This window comes from Electrophorus electricus, chromosome 11, assembly GCF_013358815.1.
Source record: "Electrophorus electricus isolate fEleEle1 chromosome 11, fEleEle1.pri, whole genome shotgun sequence".
In the NCBI taxonomy this organism is placed as follows: Eukaryota; Metazoa; Chordata; class Actinopteri; order Gymnotiformes; family Gymnotidae; genus Electrophorus; species Electrophorus electricus.
Genome location: NC_049545.1, coordinates 17,205,752 through 17,228,416, shown reverse-complemented (window position 1 = coordinate 17,228,416; position 22,665 = coordinate 17,205,752). Strand labels below are relative to the sequence as shown.

General features: G+C 39.7%; 1 protein-coding gene across 4 annotated transcripts in view; it reads right to left on the bottom strand.

The window, feature by feature from the left end:
• Window positions 1–522: 522 nt before the first annotated feature.
• Window positions 523–22,665, bottom strand: part of klhdc3 (kelch domain containing 3) — a 35,530-nt gene continuing 13,387 nt past the window's right edge. For all 4 annotated transcript variants that reach the window (XM_027010568.2, XM_027010566.2, XM_027010570.2 and 1 more), the window contains 7 exons: window positions 22,529–22,600; window positions 21,023–21,236; window positions 20,213–20,299; window positions 15,933–16,041; window positions 4,037–4,110; window positions 3,263–3,341; window positions 523–2,124 (listed from right to left, as the gene is read on the bottom strand). In XM_027010568.2, coding sequence (XP_026866369.1) covers window positions 2,058–2,124; window positions 3,263–3,341; window positions 4,037–4,110; window positions 15,933–16,041; window positions 20,213–20,299; window positions 21,023–21,236; window positions 22,529–22,600 — 702 coding nt within the window. In that variant the 3' untranslated portion in view covers window positions 523–2,057. The remainder of the gene's footprint in view (window positions 2,125–3,262; window positions 3,342–4,036; window positions 4,111–15,932; window positions 16,042–20,212; window positions 20,300–21,022; window positions 21,237–22,528; window positions 22,601–22,665) is intronic.

Sequence of the window (22,665 nt, the reverse complement as noted above, 5' to 3'; positions counted from 1 at the left end):
TAAACCACAAAGTCAGACTTCACACAAGAGTTCCATCTCACCAAAGTGCAACACAAGCTGGAGTCCAGTAAAGGCCCAGATCCATACCTTTAGTTTTACCATACTATGGAAGATGACCTTATTTTTAATAAATAAATAAATAAATAAATAAATAAATAAAACTATGCATTAATAATTATTTTTAGAAAATAGATTTCTATTCTATTTTCCTTAAAATATTCACTTCTGCTCCTTTCTGTGAAATTATCTGAGCACAAAGGAAACTAAGGAACTGTGTACAACACTAATTCACATGAAATCACTTGGGAATAGATATTGCCAATATCCAATTACTTATCCTAAGCAAATCCCTAGCATTTTCCACTTTACTACCAATCCCTCTCATTTGTGTATTTTGCATTTATAAATTAGTGATGAGTTGAACAGCTCTTATGCTAAGTCTGAGTTGTGGATTTCCGTTATGAATGCAGAAATAGTATCAGTACATAAAATGAGTACATTTAGTGCAGAAACAACTCAAGATATGTTACAGAAAACATTTTATTTGCTCAAATTTCATCCACAAAATTGAGCACCACTGAGTAGTTGTCCAACTCACTGCATGGTTGGTAAGAGTGAATAGGTTATTGTTAAATGTCACAGCTGAACTGTGGTAACTGTAGATCTAATGTAATTGTGAATACCACAGTGTAACTGCGGTAACTACTGAACTAAAGCAATGTTGAATGCCACATTATAACAAACATCGTATGCAACATTTGGAGTACCCTGACTGCCGATGCAGTAGACTCCACATACACAAGCACACATGGCCTGTACTGCTCGAGGTGTTTGGGGAGGTAGTGACAAATATTACTGTGGGTCTTAAATATTCACATATGGGCAGGATGTGGTGTTGGTAAACGCATGAATATATACCTGCGTCTGTGTCACTCACACTGCACAGGGCACAGAACTCTGTACACTCTCCTGTTGGAACTTTCCTGAGAAACTCCATGGCTGCAGTCACACACATCTGTAACTGCACCTGGCTTCACAAAAAAGACATGAACTGCTCAGCATTTGGCACCATCAGAACTGATGTGATTGCTAACGTCTTTGTCAGTGTCTATTGGTTTTCTAGAAGGAAGCTGCAACAGGAGAAAGTTAAAGTTAAAGGTCGGACCAGCGCTGCTCATAACACAACCGTTGCAAACATGGTTACTGAAACAGACTGTGTGTGTGAGAGAGAGAGAGAGAGAGAGAGAGAGAGAGAGATGACCTATGAACTGAAAGCCAAATAACACAAAGCATAACAAATAAAATCCCAAAGCAGCAGCATTATTCACCAATACAGACTGCAGCACTGTCATATACATATATAGACTGCTGATCTCAGACTAATGTTGCCTCACACACCCAGAGAGGGCTGCAGTACACATGGGCATTATACCATCTGTCAGCCACTGGTCTGTTCATGTCATTAAGAGTCCCAAAATCTTCTGATAAGCAACCAGTTCATAGTGTAGGTTTGACATTCATGTAAGATCCTCTGGTTCTCTTCCTTCTGGTGAAATGCATTTGTTCGGCATGACCTTCTTCCCGGATAAAATCATGGGGAACATTTAGAACCTGGTTAATCAAAATAGTGAATGACACTGAAAATTAACACTTAATTGTAAAAAAGAGAAACAAGGAAGTTTCAAAACCTGATCTAAAAGAGTTTTCAATCGCAAAACCTTTAAAGAAATCACATTCATTTATAACCTCACTGAATATCTAAAATTATTTTAATGTCTGCATATCTATGTTCCTCTCCAAGAAACTACTGCAGTTTGTCCTCAAAGAAGTAAAATGTGCAACCTTTTATAACCTAGAGAACAGAGTTCACAGATGAAAAACCACAATCTGAGTTAGGCTTTATAGACAAAACTTAATGAGAGTCAAAGTCATCTAGATCAAGGAGAATGTGGATCTTGATGCAACGTGTCTGAGAAATCTTCTCCAGAGTCCCAGAGGATTAAGGTCTAGGAGCAGAACCCCAGGGTTTTCATTCTGGTTCTGGCAGATTTCCCACTTTAGCCATGAGAGGAGAAGATGGGTCGACTAATGTTGCTATTGGTAGTCATTGCAGCCAGCTCCCACCTACACAGAAAGAAAAGCACAGAAAGGAGTTTTTAGAACCTACTCATGTAGCTCACCTGGTAGGGAAGCTAGAGCAAGGTGCTAGCTACACAAAGGTCATGAGTTCAATTCCCAGGGATCACACATACTGTTATCAGTATGAAAGTTGCTCTGGATAAGAGTGTCTAGCAAATTCTGTAGATGCTTAAAAGAAGGGGGCCCTTCCATCTCCAGAGCCAGTAGTACTGATGCTTTTCAAAGCCCCTCACAAGTCCATCAGTCTCAACCATAGTGGTTAGTGGTGCAGTACAAATGAAGAACAGGTTCTCTCACAAAGGCTGACCAAGGTATTTTTATTTAAAAGAATGACTAATTAGTGAAGTGTTTTTCAAACCAAAAACATTGGTGGTGATTTCTAACTATGGACCAAATGCTTTCTCATATTTTGCTACAGGTGGGCACTGTCTGACAGTGACTACAAAAACCGTTCTTTGGGGCTTCGAAAAAATGATAATATTGTAGACAAATTATTGTACTTGCTACTTCTAAGTGTTACTGGCCAACTGTTCGAAGGATTATCATCCTCATGCTTATCATGTCTTTTTTTGGGGGGGGGGGGGGTTGTCATGTTCTTACTCTCACTCACACACCCACACACCCCCACACACACACACTCTTACTCCTGGACACTCCAACCACCCCCACAGGGTTCTGGAGGCTCTGGGAGTGTAACCTGATCACCAGGATGAAGCAGCCGCTGACAAAGGCCTGGAGCTGACCTGATGAGAGGGCAAGGGTTGAGGTTCAGATTGTTATCTATGGGTCTGATTACAAACACTCACCCTCCCTCTAGCTGCCTATGAATGTCTGTGTGTGTGCGCACGCACGTGTGTTTTAGTGTGAGAGGAACAGCGAGAGAGAGATGCACGCAGGCCAGGAGTGTGTTGGGATGATACGGTACAGGGCGCTTAAAGGGGCAACAGGAGTCAATCAGACTCCCCTGACCTCTTCCTCAAGATCTTACAAAGCTCACCACGCATCCTGACACAGCAGGGGGTGTTTGTGTGTGGGTGCATGCATGGGGGAGAGGGGAGGGGTAAGGATCAATCAAAAGTAGATCTTTAAGGTCTGAAATGGAATAGAGAAGAGTCAGTCTCACCTGATATCATGTGGCAGTCCTGACTGCTCCAAACTATACTGAATAACAGCTAGTTTGCATAAGGTCTTCAAATTTGGACCTGAAAAGAAACACAAGAAAAATGTTTCTCAAGTAATATAAACTTTGCTGTCTAACTACCATTATACGGTCAGTAACTACTGTTTTTCCACCTCCATCCTTTTGCCTACACCCAGGACAGGGCAAAACACCATTCCTGCTCACGCCACTTAACATGTGCACTCTGGACAGGACTACCTGTTCTCTCCCTATCAGTGCCAGCAGACAAGGCACACTAAAATAGGCAGACACAAGCATGTGCAGCCTCCTGTGAGAACAAAGACTTCCTCTAAGCTCGAGCCATAACTCACACCTCCATATGGAGCCTCTGAAGCAGGAAGACTCACGTGTATGTGCCTGTGACTGGCAACCAACGACAACAGCTGCAGGGGACCTGGGCCATGCCAGTCCCTTATACTGGTGATGCTGTATAAAATGCATTCCACTCGCTCCCCTGCAACCAGGCTCAGCACAGAACATGTGCCAAGAGGAAGTGCCTATATTTGGTGCTTGGCTGCTTGCAGACGGATGTAGGTCGCTACCCCACTGTAAGACTGGCATGGGAACGGGAATGACGGAATTCAGTGCAAAATTGAGAGAGAGAGAGAGAGAGAGAGAGAGAGAGAGAGAGAGAGAGAGAGAGAGAGAGAGAGAGAGAGAGAGAGAGAGACACACACACACAGACACCTAGTGAAGGTGACACATTCATATACTCACTGAAGTCTAAGATGTACAGATCAGAGTGGTCCATGAGATTGAACTCATCACCCATTCCTTGTTCTGGACAGGGACTGAAAATCAAAAAAAAAAAAAAAAAAAAAAAAAAGCTTAAAAAAAGTCAAGTATTGATGCAAGACAATATCCAGTTAGGCTATACAAAACTCAGTCCAAGAGCCGAGTTTGGGTTTTACATGGGCAACATGTTACTGCTTAGGACCACAGGGAAGTCAGCAATAAAATTTGCAGCAACTTCTTTACTATTAGTTAAACAACCTATTAATTGAAACAAAAGATGCCCAAGGATGTCATTTATATACTATCTGATACTGTACTTCATAAATCTATATAAGAAAACGTGTCCGGTCAGGTGAACAGCAGCCACCCCTTTAATGTTTAATGCTTTCTTAAAAACATGAAATTGGAATTTCCCTTTATAGGATACACACAGTCACACTATTGGCTAGAGGTAAAGGAAAGCAATTTGTGTGGTCTAATTATTTCTGAATATGTCATTTCAGTTTCATAGACAGACTGTTGATTCTTATACTGCAGTTAAGGTATCATTCCTACATCCTTCTCATTATCCCTACATAAGATATGGCTGCTGGTCATGTCAACTCCCAATTTTCTTGGCAACTCTTAAATTGTGGCTACTCTGTGGGTTTAGGTGTCCTTACCTTGTTCTTAGATCATCTAAATGTCATATAGGCTCCTTTCCCATGCCAAATAGACACTACATGGCTTACAAAATCTCAGAAATCACTATGTTGATCACACTACATACCATTTATCAGCTGTGACCTGTTGGGTTGATGCACAGGTGTGAACACTACATGAGCGTTCGCAGATGAAGCTCACACATTTCAAAATATTTAAACTTAAGAGGCCACCGACAAAGGCAGCTTCATCCGCAAATACTAATTTCCATGAAAACACACATGAGAATGGTATACCACTTGGTAAACATGTTGAACAACTGGCTGTAATGGTAGATTCTGTATTAGTTTAAACAGAATCAATATAAAAAAAAGAATTAAAAGGAAATTGTGCAGGAGGAATTGGTTGATTAGACATGGACAAGGACTATCTATTCTTCAAAGAGAGCTGGAGGTAAACAGGGCAACAAAAAACAGAATGCTCAAAGGATTCCAGCAAAAATGAATCAACTGCTCCGTTCTAATTTAAAGTTTTGAAACTCAGATTTCACGTGTCCTGACTTGACGCCTGCTAACAATATCAGGAATGTTTATGTATTTTGTTTGAATAGTAAGCTCAGTAAAAAGCAAAATGTATTTATTAACACTCATGGACAAATAGTAATATCTGTACATATAGCAGAACCATTTATAAGTTCAAGAGTTTTATAGAGGCATATAAAACCCATTGTGTTATAAAGTTAGGCTTATCTTAGTAGAAAAGATTTTCATTCACATAATTTATTTGTTAAGAGTTAGGCTTGAAAAATAAAACCTATGAAACCTGGTATGGTGAGGTTCTAAATGCCCTAACGCCCAAAAAGTCAAACAAAAAGTCTCAGTCTCAATCTTCCTCGCCCTCTCAAGTGCTCATCAAATGGTATTGACGAAAACAAGATTCAGTTTGAAAACTTTAATTTCTGCTATTGATTTCTGCATTACATAATTGTTAACCAAAATTGCTGTTGGTCAGAAGCAGCAGTGGTGCAAGCAGTTCTGTGAGAGTTTTCTCTCTCATTCTTACTAGCTGTTCCTCTTTACTGTTCCTCTTTACTGTTCCTATTACTTGTCGCAGAGGTACACAAGATTTGCCAAGAATAATTGCTAAGAATTTCAGATTTCAGATATACTGCAAATAACATAAGGTTTGTGACAGCTCGCAGAACAGGAAAGTCACATTGCTGAACCTTTCATAATACCCAAGCACTTTCGGGTGTGTGCATTGCTTTGTCACCAAGCCCAAAACATTCAACTGCGACAGCAAAAATCAGAGCAAAAACCGTGTAGTGTACACACGGCATTTCAAGTCTTAATGCTCATTTCAGATGTTCTTGCCTTAATGATTCACTTTAATGTCATGAGTGTGAATAAATCTTGGCACATGTAGTGCTGTGGTGACTTGATGCAAATAACGATTTGAATACCGCGTGTCGGCACATCATTATGAAGCAAGATTACCGTGACCAGTCAAAGTGAGGATTCCCCCAGATAACAAGCTGCAGCTTAAAAAAAAAAAACCAACAACCTCATTCACAACCATCAAAATGTTTTTATTTTGGTCGCATACTGCATAGGGACCCAATCAATGTGTGAGTAGTATGTAGTAGGCCATTTCGAACACAGCATTTGTCTTCCCTTTTCGTCATGCCGCCACATCACCTTGTTAACCTCCTTACCTGCGTCTAGTTTTCCTAGACATTAGTGTGTGTGTTTTTTTCTCCTTTGTTTATCCTTTTGGTCACTGGTTGTTTCTGGTGTTTGTAAGTGAAAACTCTGTGTATTAATAAGTATTCCATTCAATGTTTATGTGCTGCTGATGTTTACCTAAAGTAAAAAGACATTACGGACCATTTTGTCTTTGTTGTTTGTATTACTTTATTTCAAAGTCTTTTTATTTTCAGTTTCATTAAATGGTTTTAAAACCTCAACTTGCACTTGCATCCTGCTTGCCCTCGTCACACTTTGTTTCTTGTTCATTTGTTTTTAATTGTTCTTAATACTAAGAACACAGTGGTACACTGATGGCTCTGTCACATGCTACACAGTACATGCTATTTTATATTTTAAAATAATGTAACGAAGCCCACTTACTAGTATTAACCAGCTGGAAAATGGTTACATGGGCTGATAGAAATGACCACAGTTAGGTAAGAAGGGTTTGTTTTTTACATTTACCTATCAACCAAATAGTTGTGCACTTGTCCAACAACTTTCAGAAAATGCAGCCGTGAGCAATGAACAGTTTCTTATCAGGGAATGTATAAGCAATGCTGCTCCTTTGTTCTTATGATGCATTGTGAGAATTTTCCTGGGAACAGTTTGGACAATGAGACACCTTAGAAAATGGCTGACACCTTGGTCATTTCACCAACTACTGAATGAGGGAGCTGTTCAGAGAGACACCCTTCATCAATCCAGTTATTCCTCGAGCCTATGCACAGTTACAAAATGAGTGACTGCAAAACGCCTGCCTCTGGGCTCCTAAAGCTGGGACTGAGAAGAAATGAAGTTTCAGTCATCTCATGCCAGCATCATCACTGGGCAACAGTTTTTGATTTCACAAACTAAAATAGGTGGTCGCTAAAGTACTTTTAACACTGAATTTGAATCAATTGTTTCTAGAAATTATCAATAAAAATAAGAATAGCTGACTTCTGCAATTAGTGTAAGGACTTCACACGTCACTTTAATCAGGCCCATGAGATTTTCCCATTTTTTGTTCACACCATTCCAAGTCATATCAGGTAAAACCATTGTGTGCTTATGGTAAGTTTTTTGTGTTTAGTTTTTCTATGTAGAAGAACTTGTTCTCCACATAAATACCAATTGTCGTCTGGGCTTCAAATTGTCAACCTGTTGCCTATGGTTCCCCCAATGCTGGCGTCCACTCTCTCCATCTCTGTGCTGTGCGGGATGTTGTAAGGTTTTTACGCTCCTAATCTTCCCTAAACAAACAGGCTGATGGTTTAAAGAGGCTGGGAGAGGCTGGAAGCACGAGCCCAGGGGTCCCCAAGGGCCAGCTGGAGAAGTCATTACAGCCGCCTGCCCTGCGGGAGGTCAGCCACCCTGGATTACTTCAGGGCCTTCATCACACCCGCAGGCTGTTACATTAGTGTACACGCGCTCCTATTTATTTACCTTCATCGGTTGCCACGCTACTCACAGTTAATGAATCGTGCCCTATGAACCTGCCTGATACCCTCAAGAACGCTGGAGTATCACACGGCAGGCTTTTAAAATAACACCACCAGAGGTAAGAGAGGAGGGGGAAAACACTTTGTCTTATTGTATTAAACTGGGAGGAGGGATAAACAAACAAGGTGTATATATAAGTATTAGTAAAAATAAAATTATTGTCAAACAATGTGTATACTTATCTTGTGCAGAAAGGCAAGTTAGATATAATAATTTTGAGAGACCACTGTGAAATAAACCTGAGCTGATCAGGGAATTTAAACAAGGTTGCTCATAAAGATGAAATTTTGGTCATGTGAATGAGCCTGTGAATCAACTTTGGTTGATCATGGTGATACTAACCAAATCTATGGCAGACATCAAGAGACAGACATCCTCTCAAATCAAAGAACAGCCACACTTTAATGGAGTCAGAACAAAGAGTAGAAATTAACATGTTAGTTTGGACTATGCACAGGCTCAAAACACAGAACACCATTTGCTTAAACTACATTTACTATGTCCTACATGAATAAATGTAGATTTGACAGATACAAGATTTATCAGATGAGGCTATGCTCCTTCCAGTAGCCAAGTCTTACTGACTGATCACAAAGCAGCAAGAAGCAGCTGATAGGCTATACTAGAAGCAGACGGTTTCTCACGCACTTGTAAAAACCGCCGTTAGATGTGAAATTGACCACAGCGTCATGCGCGGCTGAACCCCATGAGAGAAGGAAAAGAGGAGAGAGAGGATGCCACAGAATGGAGAAGTGTTAGAGTGTTAGTTTACGGGATCTCCTGTTGTTTGATGGGTCGCCTTTGTTACATGAGCAGCAAAGTATCATTAGAAAGCACAACAGGCCCTGCCCCTTTTCTCCCACTAAACTCCTAGCCAGATCCCCCTCCCCATGTGGACAATGAAGTAACTGACTAAACACCATCACCACTAAAATATAAAATCGCTTTCTCTACTCCTTCAGCTATACAATCCTCCAAGTCTCCTCTTTCTAAAAGGCAACTGTAAAGAACTGAAGTAATCTCGCCACATTATGATACATACATATACTCAAGAGCATTTTCTCCACATTTATATCTTTAACAAATGACAAGCTAGTCAATATCTGAACACCACCTTCACCCATCTTTCAATCCTGTCACTGTGCATATCCTCATTCTTCAGGGGATTTCATGTGTGACACTCTTCCTCTTCCCCAAACTGCTTCATCTTAGAGGAACTCATCATGCAATATGACTTCCTGAGGAAGAGCTTATCTACTGAGTCCAGATGCACAATACAGGCTTGTAGAAATAAGTGTGTTTGTTTTCAAACATTATTAACACTCAAGGCCAAATAGCAAAAGTGTGTGTGTGAATACGTGCAAACAGACCTGTAGATCAATCACCAAATAATCTTCTCCCATCCATATGAAATAGTAATAAATAAAGGCATTCGCTATAGATAATGATGTTTGTTTCTGAGATAATTCAGCTAATCAATTCATATCTCCATCAGATTTGGGATTTATCCTCACATTCCTCAAAATCCACACTTCCTCCATCTTAATCTCCAAAACCCTACAAGTCAACTATCAGAGCCCCAAGGGACTACAAGCAGGATTAGGCCCCAAGAGTTGGGAGGCATGGACAACCAGAGGCATCAGCATTTAGATTAGAAATTATTCCTTTGGGTAGACTGGCAGCCACTGACAAATCTGATGCTCTTTTTATAAATTCAGTTAACAAAATGAGACAAGCTCCAGAGGGTTTAACAAATATGATGAAGCCATTATTAAATTGATTTATGCCCAGAGTTCTAGGGGTTTTAATATGCCAAAGTCCAGAATGCTACAGGGTTTTATTTAGGTAACACCTATGCTGGAGTTAAAGAGCGACCACATTATTAATGGGAAAGGAAACAGACCTTTTCCTTGTGTGAAAATCTTTGCAAATTATCGGTATACTGTTATCTTTTTAACAGCAGGACTTTGGTTGGAGGAAATTCAAGAGTACATGGGGCCTTGGATGCTGTTGGTTTCTGGAGCAAAAGCAGAAAATGAGTGTTTTAATTTTTTTTAAAAAGGTCCCCAGTGTCTAACAGTCTAAAAGAAGCAGAAGTCCAATGGTCTGTATTCTCCAAAAGCCACACCACAAATGGCCTTTTGATGGCCTGTACTGTGCAACGGGCTGTACTCTTGAGAGAGGAGAGTTTTATTTTCTTTACATAACCTACATTTTTGCAGGCTCTGCCTCATCAAGGTTGAACACACACACAAGCCACACACATAAGACAAAGGCAACGAGGGAAGATAGAAGCCTGGAAACCAAAGTCATGCAGACTATTGAGATGAACATTATTTACTACAGATCACTGCTAATGAGCTGAAAACCCTTTACCAATGACCTGTCAGTGTTCAATTTTGCTCCATATTTTTTCTACTAAAACCTACACTAACTCTGTCTCTGGGTACACCCATTTCGTAAGAACTGAATGGGTGCTTTTCTCCTACATTTGGTGCTGTTCTGGTTCTTATCATGGCCTGTCTGATGGCCGTTTGCCATACGCTAAACTCTCCATATCCTGCCTTGGGCTGTTATAAGTGCACATAGCCCACTGCCAACACGGAAATGTCTGCACACTCCCCTCTGACCTGAAGGGTGTGCAACAAAGACATACAGGATGGAGAAAGTCAAAGGGACCTGTGAAATGGAGGACCTGTTAAGTAATTTATGACAGACAGGAAGAAATTAAGCTTTTTTTGTTGTTGGTAACTGCAATGACTTCAAAATCTGACAAGATCACTGCTGCCCTATCCAACCCATGCGGGCATAATTGTGAAAGGCAAAAAGTATAGCACGTTCATTATGTAACAAAACAATTTATTATTAAACAATTACTTTTTAACCACTCTAGTGGACCTTAGCCTACAGAATTGTGAATCAAAGACAAACAACAGGATGCCCAGCTCATGTTAATAATTAGACAATAAGCAACAACGAGTTGAAAAGGAAAAAAAAAAGAAAAAAAAAAAAACAAAAAGTGATGGTGAACAGGAAAGTTAGAGAACCAGACTGATTAAGATCACATCACGCAGATAGGATCCACTTATGTTCATATGAACATAAAACCACAGCTCAAGACAGTTTCTACAGAATATGACAAAAATACAATACAGCAGCAGTGACGAAGCTAAAGCATATATTTATATCCAATAAATGCCAGGCTCTCCATGAACTCTCCATTGTGTGCTGAAACTCTGAGTACTCATTTAGTGCACCCCAGTTTGTAAACGCCATCCAGAGCTAGGACTGTGTGTGTGTGTGTGTGTGTGTGTGTGTGTGTGTGTGTGTGTGTGTGTGTGTCTGCACCCATGAAAGCTAGGGGAGAATTTATGACTCATGCACTGCTCTGCAGACCTCAGCACAAGGACGATGTGGGATGGGCCTGGGCTAAAAATGTGCAGAGAAGAGGAAGCCTATGGGACTGAATGGCTCTGAGAGTAAAGAGGTAAATAATTTAATTTACTATCAGCTTATCACCGATGTCTCACTGTACCATTTTACATCAAAAATAGGTTAAGCCCTCATAACACAAACGTCAGCCAGCCTTGACACCCTTGACTGTCTCCACCATTACTGTATGTATTAATGTGTACAGTTGTGGAGTATGAAATAGTACTGGGACAAAGGTATCTAAGCAAAATGTCACAAAAGAATGAAAATGCCTAAATGTTGAGAAGTTCAAAACTAAGAAGGCAAAGACCTCTTTAGCTAAAAAAAGTAAAAAGGTTATATAATACTTTCAACCTTCAGATACAAGCCTACAATACAATACACACCTTAGGAATTAGGGTACACTGGCAATCCAAGTGAACACTGAACTAGAACAATGAACAAACAAACAAACAAATAAATAATCAAATATAATCAACCTAACAAAACAGATTAACAAAATGGGCATGGTTCATCACCAAGTCACTGAGACCAAGCTGTTGTACCATGCTCCATCCCAGCATGCCAATCTGTCACGTTCCTGTTTACATCCTGTCCTTGTCCCCAGTCTCGAGACAGCAGGTGAAATGGAGAGTCCACCAAAGACAGCTCCATGGGACATGCCTGTCTAACATCACAGATGACATAGCGCAACACAGGCATGTGCTGGCCCTCGCAGCGCCAGAGAAGCGTGACATCAGAATGTGACACCACAACCACAAACTGTTCTATTTAAGAATATGAAAGCTATGAAGAAAATGGTAACTGTTAGGTTAGTGGAACTCAATCACTTCCAGGCACATAAATAAATCAAAGCCATCACAGATGATGGGAATGGGAATATTGTAAATAATTATTATTTTAATTGCTACTAAAAGCAGCTTGTTTGTTCTTATAATCTATGAGCTGTGTGCAACCAATTTTGTTTTGCGCTCACCCACGTACATGTGGATGTGTACGAGGGAAAATTACTTGGACAAAGAGTGCCTAGTTTATGCAAGTGTGATAGGGAGCTCATAAATCGGAGAGGCAGCCGAATTTCATGCCTCTCTCCAGCCCAGCAGGCTTGTTTACACTCTGTAAGTGCCATTCAATGGCCTAAGCACAACACCCACACACGCCAGCAGACACAGAGCAAAAACACAGGAAAAATTGGCTAATTTCAATCACAGATACTCGCTGAGTTAACACTGCCAAGAACTGTGGTCTTGTTCAGTTTGCTACAATGGTGTTTATTATGCGATATATTGATAAAATGCCACTCGTTAGGTGAATAAATAAATCAGTGGCTGTTGAATAATCTTCATATGGAACAAGCAAGAGTATGCAGTGGCACAGAAACATATGACTGCTTTAGTGAACAACATTCCCAAATAGAGTTAATGACTTGATGGGTCTGCTTAAATACTTGTCTGGAGCAGCAGAATCCCAAATCCATCACACATTTACTCCTCTTAAGGCAGCTACTCACAGCTGTGAGACGCGTATTGCAGCACCTGGGGCAAACTCAGTAGGAACCTGTCATGCTCAGCAGTCCTTTAACAGATGTCAAACCGATGCCAAACTGTCAAAATCTGCTTCATTTTTAATGATGCATCTTGCCCAACTCTTTTTTAGGCTTTAGTTCCATGTCTACAGATCACCTGGAAATTTTTCATTCTCCCTAAGCAAAACTAAGCCACAGCAGAGGAAAGATACTGAGGTAATGAGGCCTACACACACACCCTGGGAGCACTCAGAGGTTTATTGTGCTTCACTAAAGCTATCAATTATCACCAAACAAATTCTTCCTCTTTAAGTAAATATCATAAATGTGGAGAAATATCAGGGAAAAGGAGCCTGCTTAGCATCACACTGGAAACACAGACTTTCTCAGGAAACAAAATCGAAAGCTATAAATCTAGAAGTCATTTCCTCTGAGCGTTCCGCACAATAAGAAAACACAAGTGAGAGGTCTTCTCCCTGATTCATGATTCCCTGTGCTAGCATTCGTCACTGTCAATGAGCCAAATGCAAATAACTGTTGGACTATAATCATCACTTTAGCAGCTATTATTGCAAATAAGAGTAAACACCATTAAACAGGTCCACTGACATCACATTAACATTTCAAATGCATGGCTTTATAATGGTGTTTGCTTTAGAGGGAAAATTTGCTTTAGTTAATGACTGACACTAACAATAATATCAATAGTTAAAATGGCCTTATACTTGAGCGCGAGTATTCCTACACTCTCACACTTCCCTTAGCACTCATCAAGGGTAAAGCTTCTTGAGGAGGTTTAGACAAAAAAGAATAAGGAAACAGCAATCGCTATGAGCACTGTGCTTCAGCAACACTCCCTCAAACAAACTTCTCTGCATAAAGTCCTGTGCACATAAAGCCTCATTGTCTTCTGTGAACATAAACAGTTAAGAGTCCAACCCGGAGGAGACTGTGTGGTCTCTGGCTAGGAGCTTAGAGGGATGATGCTCCACAGTAACCAGACACAATCCCCGCACAGATGGACATGTAGAATTAGAGAGAGAGATGCAATGAGAGAGACACACACACAAACAAAGCTGCCAATCCGCACTTGACATGGAGTATCACTGTAATTACAGTAAATATCAGGACACAGGACCTCATAAAACAATTGTTTCAAATCTCAGAAAACACCACCTAATAATAGCATTGATTCTACTGACCAACAGAGCATTTGCCACTTCCTACAGAAAATGTGGTTTGCTCCAATAGGCAGGCAAGCTCAGGAATATACACACCATTTTCAACAAAAGGCAACAATATGAAATGCTCACATAGAGGTAAGCAAGCAGGACAGAGGGACCCATGGTAAACTAAACGTCAGCATCTCAGCACAGTGCTGAACATTTCTCTCTGCAACTGTCAAAGAGAACTGTGCACACAACTACTTAATGTGCTTAAGCCTTCTTAAGGGCTAATAATCTCCATTAAAAGCCTTTTCCTGCAAATCCTGTTACAGATATACCTCATTAGCCCGATGCAGCAAGCAGCACACCCCAAAATTCCGATCAGCCTCAGAGCTCAGCTCATCCAGAGGAGCCTGTTCTCACTATCGGCTGGCAGCCAAAAGGAAATCATGACTCCTCAGAGGATATCCTGTCCCAATCCCCACAGGGAAAACCCTGCTGCTGCACATCCATCTAAATCAGTAATAACAGAGTTGCCCTCTCAGATCTACAGCAAACACTCCCTGCTAGCAACTGTTGCTAAGGCTGCTTGTACAGGCTCCATCTGGTCTACACACAAACAAGCACAAGTGCAGACTGGGAAAGGTACCCTATACTTTGATTAGTCATCTAACTGAAGAAAGTCTTTGAAATCAAATAGGATGCTGTTTGTACACAGACTACATGGGAGGGGGGTCTTACTACAGGATATGTATGGTCAGTTATACAGACAACTTTAACCTGGGCAACGGTGAAAACGAGTGTTTGCCTGGTGCTAAAGACCACAACCCTTCAGGCCTCCTCTCCTGGACTCAGTGGGGCTCCTGTGATAAGTTGCACTGATAAAGCAGCCTGCTCCCATTCCAGTATCTTTGCATTAGCTACCTAATTACACAGACAGAGGCCTATCTTGGCCAAAGAGCGTTTGTCTGCAAAGGGGCAGGGGGGCAGCAGGAGACCTGCAGTCTCCAGGAGTTGAGGATGAAAGTCATTATACCCTGCTTCCTCTATATAAACCTTGGATGCTGCACCATGAACAAGTTGTGTCTGCGTGTATGTATGTGTGTGTGTGTGTGTGTGTGTGTATAAGCATGCTTGCTGTTCATCTCTCGCATTCTTTCATTGTCCATTAGAAGAATAAAAGTGAATTGTTCCTTTAAAACAATTCCAGTTAGAAACCAGAAAAATATGTGGAACTAGAGGAGATCTGTGGTTTCTATAGGGGTCAGTCTGAAAGCATTTGTGGGTCAAGTACTGACAATAGTCATAATGAACTTACTAGCCCAGTCTTCAAAAACCTACAGAAAAAAATTGCAAAATTTTTAAACAAAAAAAACAACCATCACATATGCCGCAATTCAAACATCAGCCTTATTTTCTGTACCTGGTTCCAGTTGTCACTTCATCTTAGATTTCCTAGTAACAGCATAACCTGGAATCCTTCCTGATGTTTCTTCAGAATGAAAGTAATCAAGCTAAGGCAGTAATACACTGAAGCAGATGCAGATGTCCTTGGGCAACCCAAGACCTTCATGCATTACAGCACTGGTACTCAACACTAGCCCTCAAATCCAAATCTAGCCCTGGATTTCATAATTGCTGGTAGTTAACAGAATGGTTAATGTATCTGATTGGCCAATTTGTCATCACATCTGACTCCAAGATAAAGAGTCAGGAAAATGCTAAACCCAGACTTGGAGGGCATTCTGACAGCAGTCGAAGCAGCAACACTTTAAATAAAGCATACAGTGAAACAGTCCGCAAACAGACGTTCCAGCTCAACTCAGTTCCTGCGATTTACCCATTAGTCATACTCATGGCTGAATGTTGTTAGAGTTTACCTGGTTCCCCCGAACAGGATAATACGATCCCCCACCATGCAGCAGCACTGTCTCCGTCTGGGACATGGGCCTTTACCCTTTGGCTCCACCTTCTTCCAGGAGAAAGCCTCTGTAACAGTAAGATCAAACACACACTATTTTTTTTTTTTTTTTTCTCATAAGAGAAAGATCCCAAGCTCCTTGTGAAGATGGCATGCCCTGGACATATAAAGAAAATACTTATTTGCAAGGCCAGAATCCACCATAAACGTTTCATTTCTTTTGTGTTCACCACCTCACGTGTCATAACCTTTTACATTCAGAATTAAAGATCAACAAACATAACAGGATTGGCTAGAATGGTTGCTCACTATTGTTTGATAGAAATGGATTTTCTTCTAGTGTAATACCACCTGTAGTGGTTTACTGAATGCAGACCAACAAAGCTAAGCTGGCTGCCTCATTGTCATCCTCACATAAAAAAAAACAACAACACCACCCTCCTTAGACGGTTTAGACGTTTCTGGCCCAGATATTTTAACTGTGTAAGTGAATATCTTTGCCCCTCATGTTTTTGTGCTCTCTCAGTTGGGTTACAGGAACCTGTGTTACAAGAAGCCTTTCACCAAAGCCAAGCAGGGTTGCACTTGTATATTGGAAACAAATTCTGGACTCCCATCATCCATTCTGCTGATTGAAAGGCTGGGTCCTGTTCACTCACACATGCCATATACGGCAAAGCAAGTCACCCAATCTACACCATCCGTCTGCAATGCAACAGCATCAGAGTCTCCATGGTGACAGTTAACTCAGCTTACAAAGTGGTGTGGGTAATGGCAACATGATAGTACTGCCATCTAATGAAAGTTTTAGAAATTGCAGGCATATTTAAATAGGGGTTATTAGGATTTTTTATTTTTCTTTGCTAGGTAATGTGCTTAATGTGAATTCTGCTTTTCCAGGGAAGTACAGGGTCAGTCTTTAGTCAGCCCAAAATATTTTTGCTATTGAAAATGTTTACACACAGAGACCCTAGCCCATTATTCGCATACCTGGGCCATCACAAGATCAGATTTTCACTACACAATCATGGCCAAAAGAATTCACAATATTAATGTGATATTTATAGAAATATTAAACAAAATATATACAAGTCACTGCTTCTTTAAGAGAAATCAAAACCATCAATCATGCAGCTCCATGGTGTCTGAGCCCTTTAACCTTACAGACAAGTGTTATGCATATGTGATCTAAAGTAACTGACATTAGCTAAATACCAGTAGAGTTTATTAGTAAGGTTTAGTAGACTATGACGCGTGACCTTATATTCAAAGTTAGGTAGCTACTTGTACTTCCATGTACAGCTGGGTTTAGAATGAATCTGTTCATAAAGGAAAATCGTTGATGTGACCATGTTTGTTGATATTAGTTGTTAAGATAAATGATAAGCCACTAATACTATCCTAAAATAATCATGTCAATAGCTGTAATGCTAAGCAACACCAAGTTACGGAATTTTTAAAAAAAATTTCCCCCTGTATTATTACAGACCATAATACAACTCAGTTGGCACTACCTTGTATGAAAATCATATGGTGTTTCAAGATCAGGAAATTTCCAAGTATACTATGGAAACATTTGGCTGAGCTACTGATACTGGATTATTTATGATATTATCGTACATGTATTATTAACATATCAATATTTGATTTTTGAAATATTGCGGTTAATGTGGATATCTTGACCCCCTTAATGCAAACTTTGGCAAATTGCCTTTCGTGTACTTCGTGAGCCACATCACCACCATTATAACACTCAGAAAGAGCTCAGCCCTACTTAAAACAGGTTCGCCTGATGAATTGTCAGTCTTCAGCATGTTGGACTAGCAAGTGGCAATGAGCAGATCCGTCACGCTCAGTGGCATTCACACTAATTATGCCGAACCATACAGAAGGATAGTGCAACATCTAAATTCAGAACCCACTTTTTGTATCAAATAGGTATATACTTCAGCTCTATGCCACTAGTTGCCATGCAGCTCGCAGATATCCCACCTCTCCCGGACGTTCCACGAGTCTCCTGCAGGCACCCACAAATTATAAACATCCCAGAAACCATTTTTTCCTTTTTTTTTTTTTGAGCGCAAACGAGTGACAGAGCTGGCAAGATGAAACCTTTCTGTGCTCCTTACACTATAAATCAAGAGAAAATGTAAGCTATTGCCAATGTGCAACAAGTTAAACCTAGTTAATAACAAGCTTAACATTACACAGCTAGCTAGTGCTACCTCTCTGAAATTAGTTTTTGCAGGGTGGTGACGTCTGAACTTGCCAGGTACCTGAATCGACCGCAGAACCTCTTGTGATTTCAATACTGTATTGGGTATATACGCAAACAAGTCACTGAAATTTTTTGCTAAAATAAATAAATATAAACCCACAATTACATAAAAGCTCTGCTAACATGACTCACTTCAGGCTAACTGAAATGTGTGAGGTTGTAGTGGTAATGGAGTTCTCCCTGCAAGGAACTCAACAAATCATGAATTTTAACAAAGTATTAGAGAGAACACCAAAGCTAAGTTTTTATTACACCAAGTTAAGTAGTACAACAGAGCCAGACATGGTCTCATAATGAGAGTATACATCTAAAACAGAGATAGCATGATATCAAAAATGGCTGAATTGGATATCCGGAAGAAAATCTTTAAGGAAACAGATCTAATACAGTCACAAATCCAGCCTGAAAACAGCACAACAGGTCACTGCCAGGTTAACAGCCAAGTTAGTCTGAGCAGGTCACGTGTTTGAGCACAGTTTAGAGAGTTTTAGCGATTAAACTATGTTCAAATGCAAGTATCCATGCACTCGCACACGTGATGACTTGCATCACTATCAGTTTGACAGAAACCAGTTCCTCCACACTGGGTTATCTGCCTTCTATTGAGAGCATTTAATAAAGAGTCATAATTGCATCTTAGCATTCGCCAACATTGAGCCACGACCAATAGTGATTTATTTATTAATATGTTTGCTAAACAAAACAAATAACATTTCCGGTTTGGCTATGAAGGAAAGGAAGACGAGCAGAACAAACATGAGAGCTGGTGAGTAGAAAGTGAACAAATAAAGCAGTCTCCTTTTCTATATTCATGAAATGAATTACTCTATGGCTTTAGCATATTCAAACTGCATGAAAAAGTGGAAAAAACTGCTGGGGCATTAGCCTGCTGAGTTTTAAGATGGATTTGCAGATTTGAATGAGAACCTGAGAACCTAAACCATCTCTGTCCATAGCAAATTTATCTTTATCTCTTCATTGATTGGCGTGGGTGGGCTATGTAGTGGGTAGAACAGTGATTTATTGCTGAAATTCTCAAGAAGGAGGTCAATATTAAGTTGATGTGGAATTAAAGTTGCATTTAGGCGTCAGTGAGTGAGGCATCCGTACTGAGCAGAGAGAGCGAGTGAGAGTGCGAGAGAGACAGACAGACAGAGTGAGTTTGAGAGAGAGTGTGTTGGGATCCAAGGCAATAAATATCATCTCCCTAACAGAATTGTTGTATCGAAACATGGAAAAACACTTTACTCTTGTAAAAATGTTTGATTTTATAATTTTACTCATCTGTCATATCTATATATGCAAGTACATGTATAATCATACAGTCATATCTGTAAAAAAAAACAGCATATATTATACATCTCTTACACACAAAAAGCTCCCAGATAATCGTTTTCACCCAACTAACTCACAGCTCCACAGTGATTTTTAATTAAACAATATTGGCTCAGTATCGATATCAGATATTTGCCTTTTTTTGTTAAGGATTACATTCCAGACATTTGCAATCTTATGTTCTTAAGTCTTTCATAGGAGTGACTACATCCCATTGCTGAAATGCAAGGAACCTCATGCCTAACATTTATTATTAGCTTAGCAGTGGTCTGGCAAAACTAGGCTTGCCTTTTTGTCTTGCTTATTTAAAGCTGCATTAAGCAATTTATTTCTAGAACACTTCAGCTAATCAAACTTTATTTGTGACAGCTTGAATGTGAAACACACATTCAAGGAATGAGTGTCTAACATTTCAATAGTGTCACTGTGGAAAAACCAGCAGTCTCATAGCAACAGAACCCAGTGAGAATAACTGATTCTGAGCACAGGACAGCACCTTACAAGTATGTCTAGGTTAGGCAGAGGACCTCTAGCTAAATGTATGTAAATGTATGAAAACTTTGATTTTGAGAATACTATACAATCTGTGCCAGGCCAGAACAGAGCACCAATATCAGGAGACTCACCAGGATTGAACTTCCAGAGGTCATTGAAGTGGCGGTCCAATCGAGCATTGTAGCCTCCAAATATGTAGAGCTCGCCGTTGTAAGCAACTGTGAAGAGCAGAAATGTGGCCAACATGACCTTTTTCTTGTACCAGCTACATAGATTAAGTGATCTAATGAATTTCAGTGGGAGACCGACAGAGAAATAAAGGATGTTACTTCCGGAAATTAAGTTAAATAAGATAAAGTTAAATAAAATAAATATCTGGTTTTGTTTTATGTATAATACAAAGTAGCTACTGATTTAAAGTTTCTTTGCTTCATTTGCATGTACTCAAGCATTCATTGCCTGACTGAAAATCTCCAAGTAGCATTTAAAAAAATAAATAAATAAATAAAAATACACACACAAAAAAAGTAGATAATTATGGATGTTGAATGTGTATGGTCTATAACTATCTTTTTAAATCAACAGATTATGTTTGTACAAAGGGAATGGTTGAATAAAAGTGAAGCCATTAAAATACAGTCACATGGCAAATGGTACATGACAAAACAGAATTAGAATTTTCTTTGATACAGTCGCTCATTTAAATTATCCCAATATTCAGTAATATCTTATATAAGATATATTTTTACATTCCACCTAATTTTTAATTTTACCACTTAATTAATGTCTTGGTCAAAAACCCATCTTTAATAATTCCAGATCCAAACCCAGATGTAGAAAGAAAGATAAAATGTTAATTTTTGTATTTATTTTTTTTTAACCCGTGTGTGTGTGTGTGTTGTGTGTGTGTGTGTGTGTGTGTGTGTGTCTAGGATACTCACAGGCAGAATGGCTACGTCTCCCTTCGGGCAGCAGCTGAGCTGTAGGTGTGTTCAGCCAGGAGTTAGTCTCTGTGTCAAACACCTTGATCTTATTGCAGTAAATCTCATTGTTCGAGTGGAAAGGGCCAAATCGGTCCGCACGGCCTCCAAACACAAACATCTTAGTGCCGATTATGGTGGCAGAGTGGAAGTCTCGCCAGCGGGCCGGAGTACCCTGCAGGGACAAAACTCCATTACCACCCTAACCTCGCACGCATCAGCCAGCCTAAAACGAGCCATGTTGACATTGGGAAAATGGAGAGAACAACTCCTCAAAATAGAGAAAAAAGGGGGTGGTGGGTTTTTTTTTAGAGAATAAACAATACCCCAGGAAAAAGGTTGCTGTACCAAACAGCTTTTAGCTGCCAAAGTAGTATATAATTTGGTTAGAAGGTAATGATTTAACCAGCAGTCCAAAGAATTAATCAGTAATTCAGTGATTTTCTCTCACTATCTGCACGTCATGTGTGTATCTGACTAAGTGTAAAACCACATTACAAAAGTATATAAACCATTACGCTGGTAACTGAACAGAAATAAATAACATTTCATTTTTGAAGACATACTTGTTGATATTCATTTAAAGGAATAGTTTGGTGAAAATCTAACAAAATGGACAAAGTACAAACAAAAACTCCAGTTTCAAGATGGCTGTTACTGCTGTTCATATCTATACAATGTACTTTTGTCCATCAAAAACTGATCATTTAACTTGACATGGTTTTTGGCAAGTGTGATTAGAGCATTTAGTTTGCTCTGTGGTAATTGGTGAGGTATATTTTTTATTTGAAAATGACAATTTTTTGCCACACTATTGCTTTAAGACAAGGACTGCAATAAAAGGCTTTAGTCCAAGAAACATTGCAAACTAGACTAGACCAACACTACACAGACAAAAATATAACTATATTTAACTGATACTAGTCTCCGAAGTTTACATACTTGGAAGATTTTAGAAATTAATACTGGATCACCCATCCTCCAAAAAAGTCATGATTAATTCTTCATATAATGAATTAAAGTAAAAAACAAAAAATTATTAAATGCATTTACCTGAATTAACTATGCCCCCCCCCCCCCCCCCCAAGTTTGCTAATACTAAGTGCATCTTTTTAAAATGACATTTTTCATTTTTTTAACCCTATACTTTTCCATGCTTTTTCATAATCTGCTACTTAACCAAGTATATCACAGATTTTCCAAGAAAGGAGCATCACACATTTTGCTTATGATAGAAAGTAAAGTACAGAGTTTATTTTGCTAAGTGGTGTTTCTTACTGATTCTGCATTCGTAATCAAGTTGTCTACATTTTCTCTCTCTCACACACACACGCACAGACACAGACACACAATGTAAGTACTTTGTCTCACTAAGACTGTACATTATAAGCTAATGCTGTACAGGTGAACAACACTGAGTTCACCTGTACAACATCTCATTCAAAAAGATAAATGGAGCATACTCACTTTAGCATTGATTAAGGACCACAACATAGTGGTGGTGTCCAGCTTGTGTATGTCATTAGAGAAACAGTCAGCCTAAAAGCAGAATACATAGTGATATTGTTTACACAGACTGGAGAATGACTACCATGACATGTGAT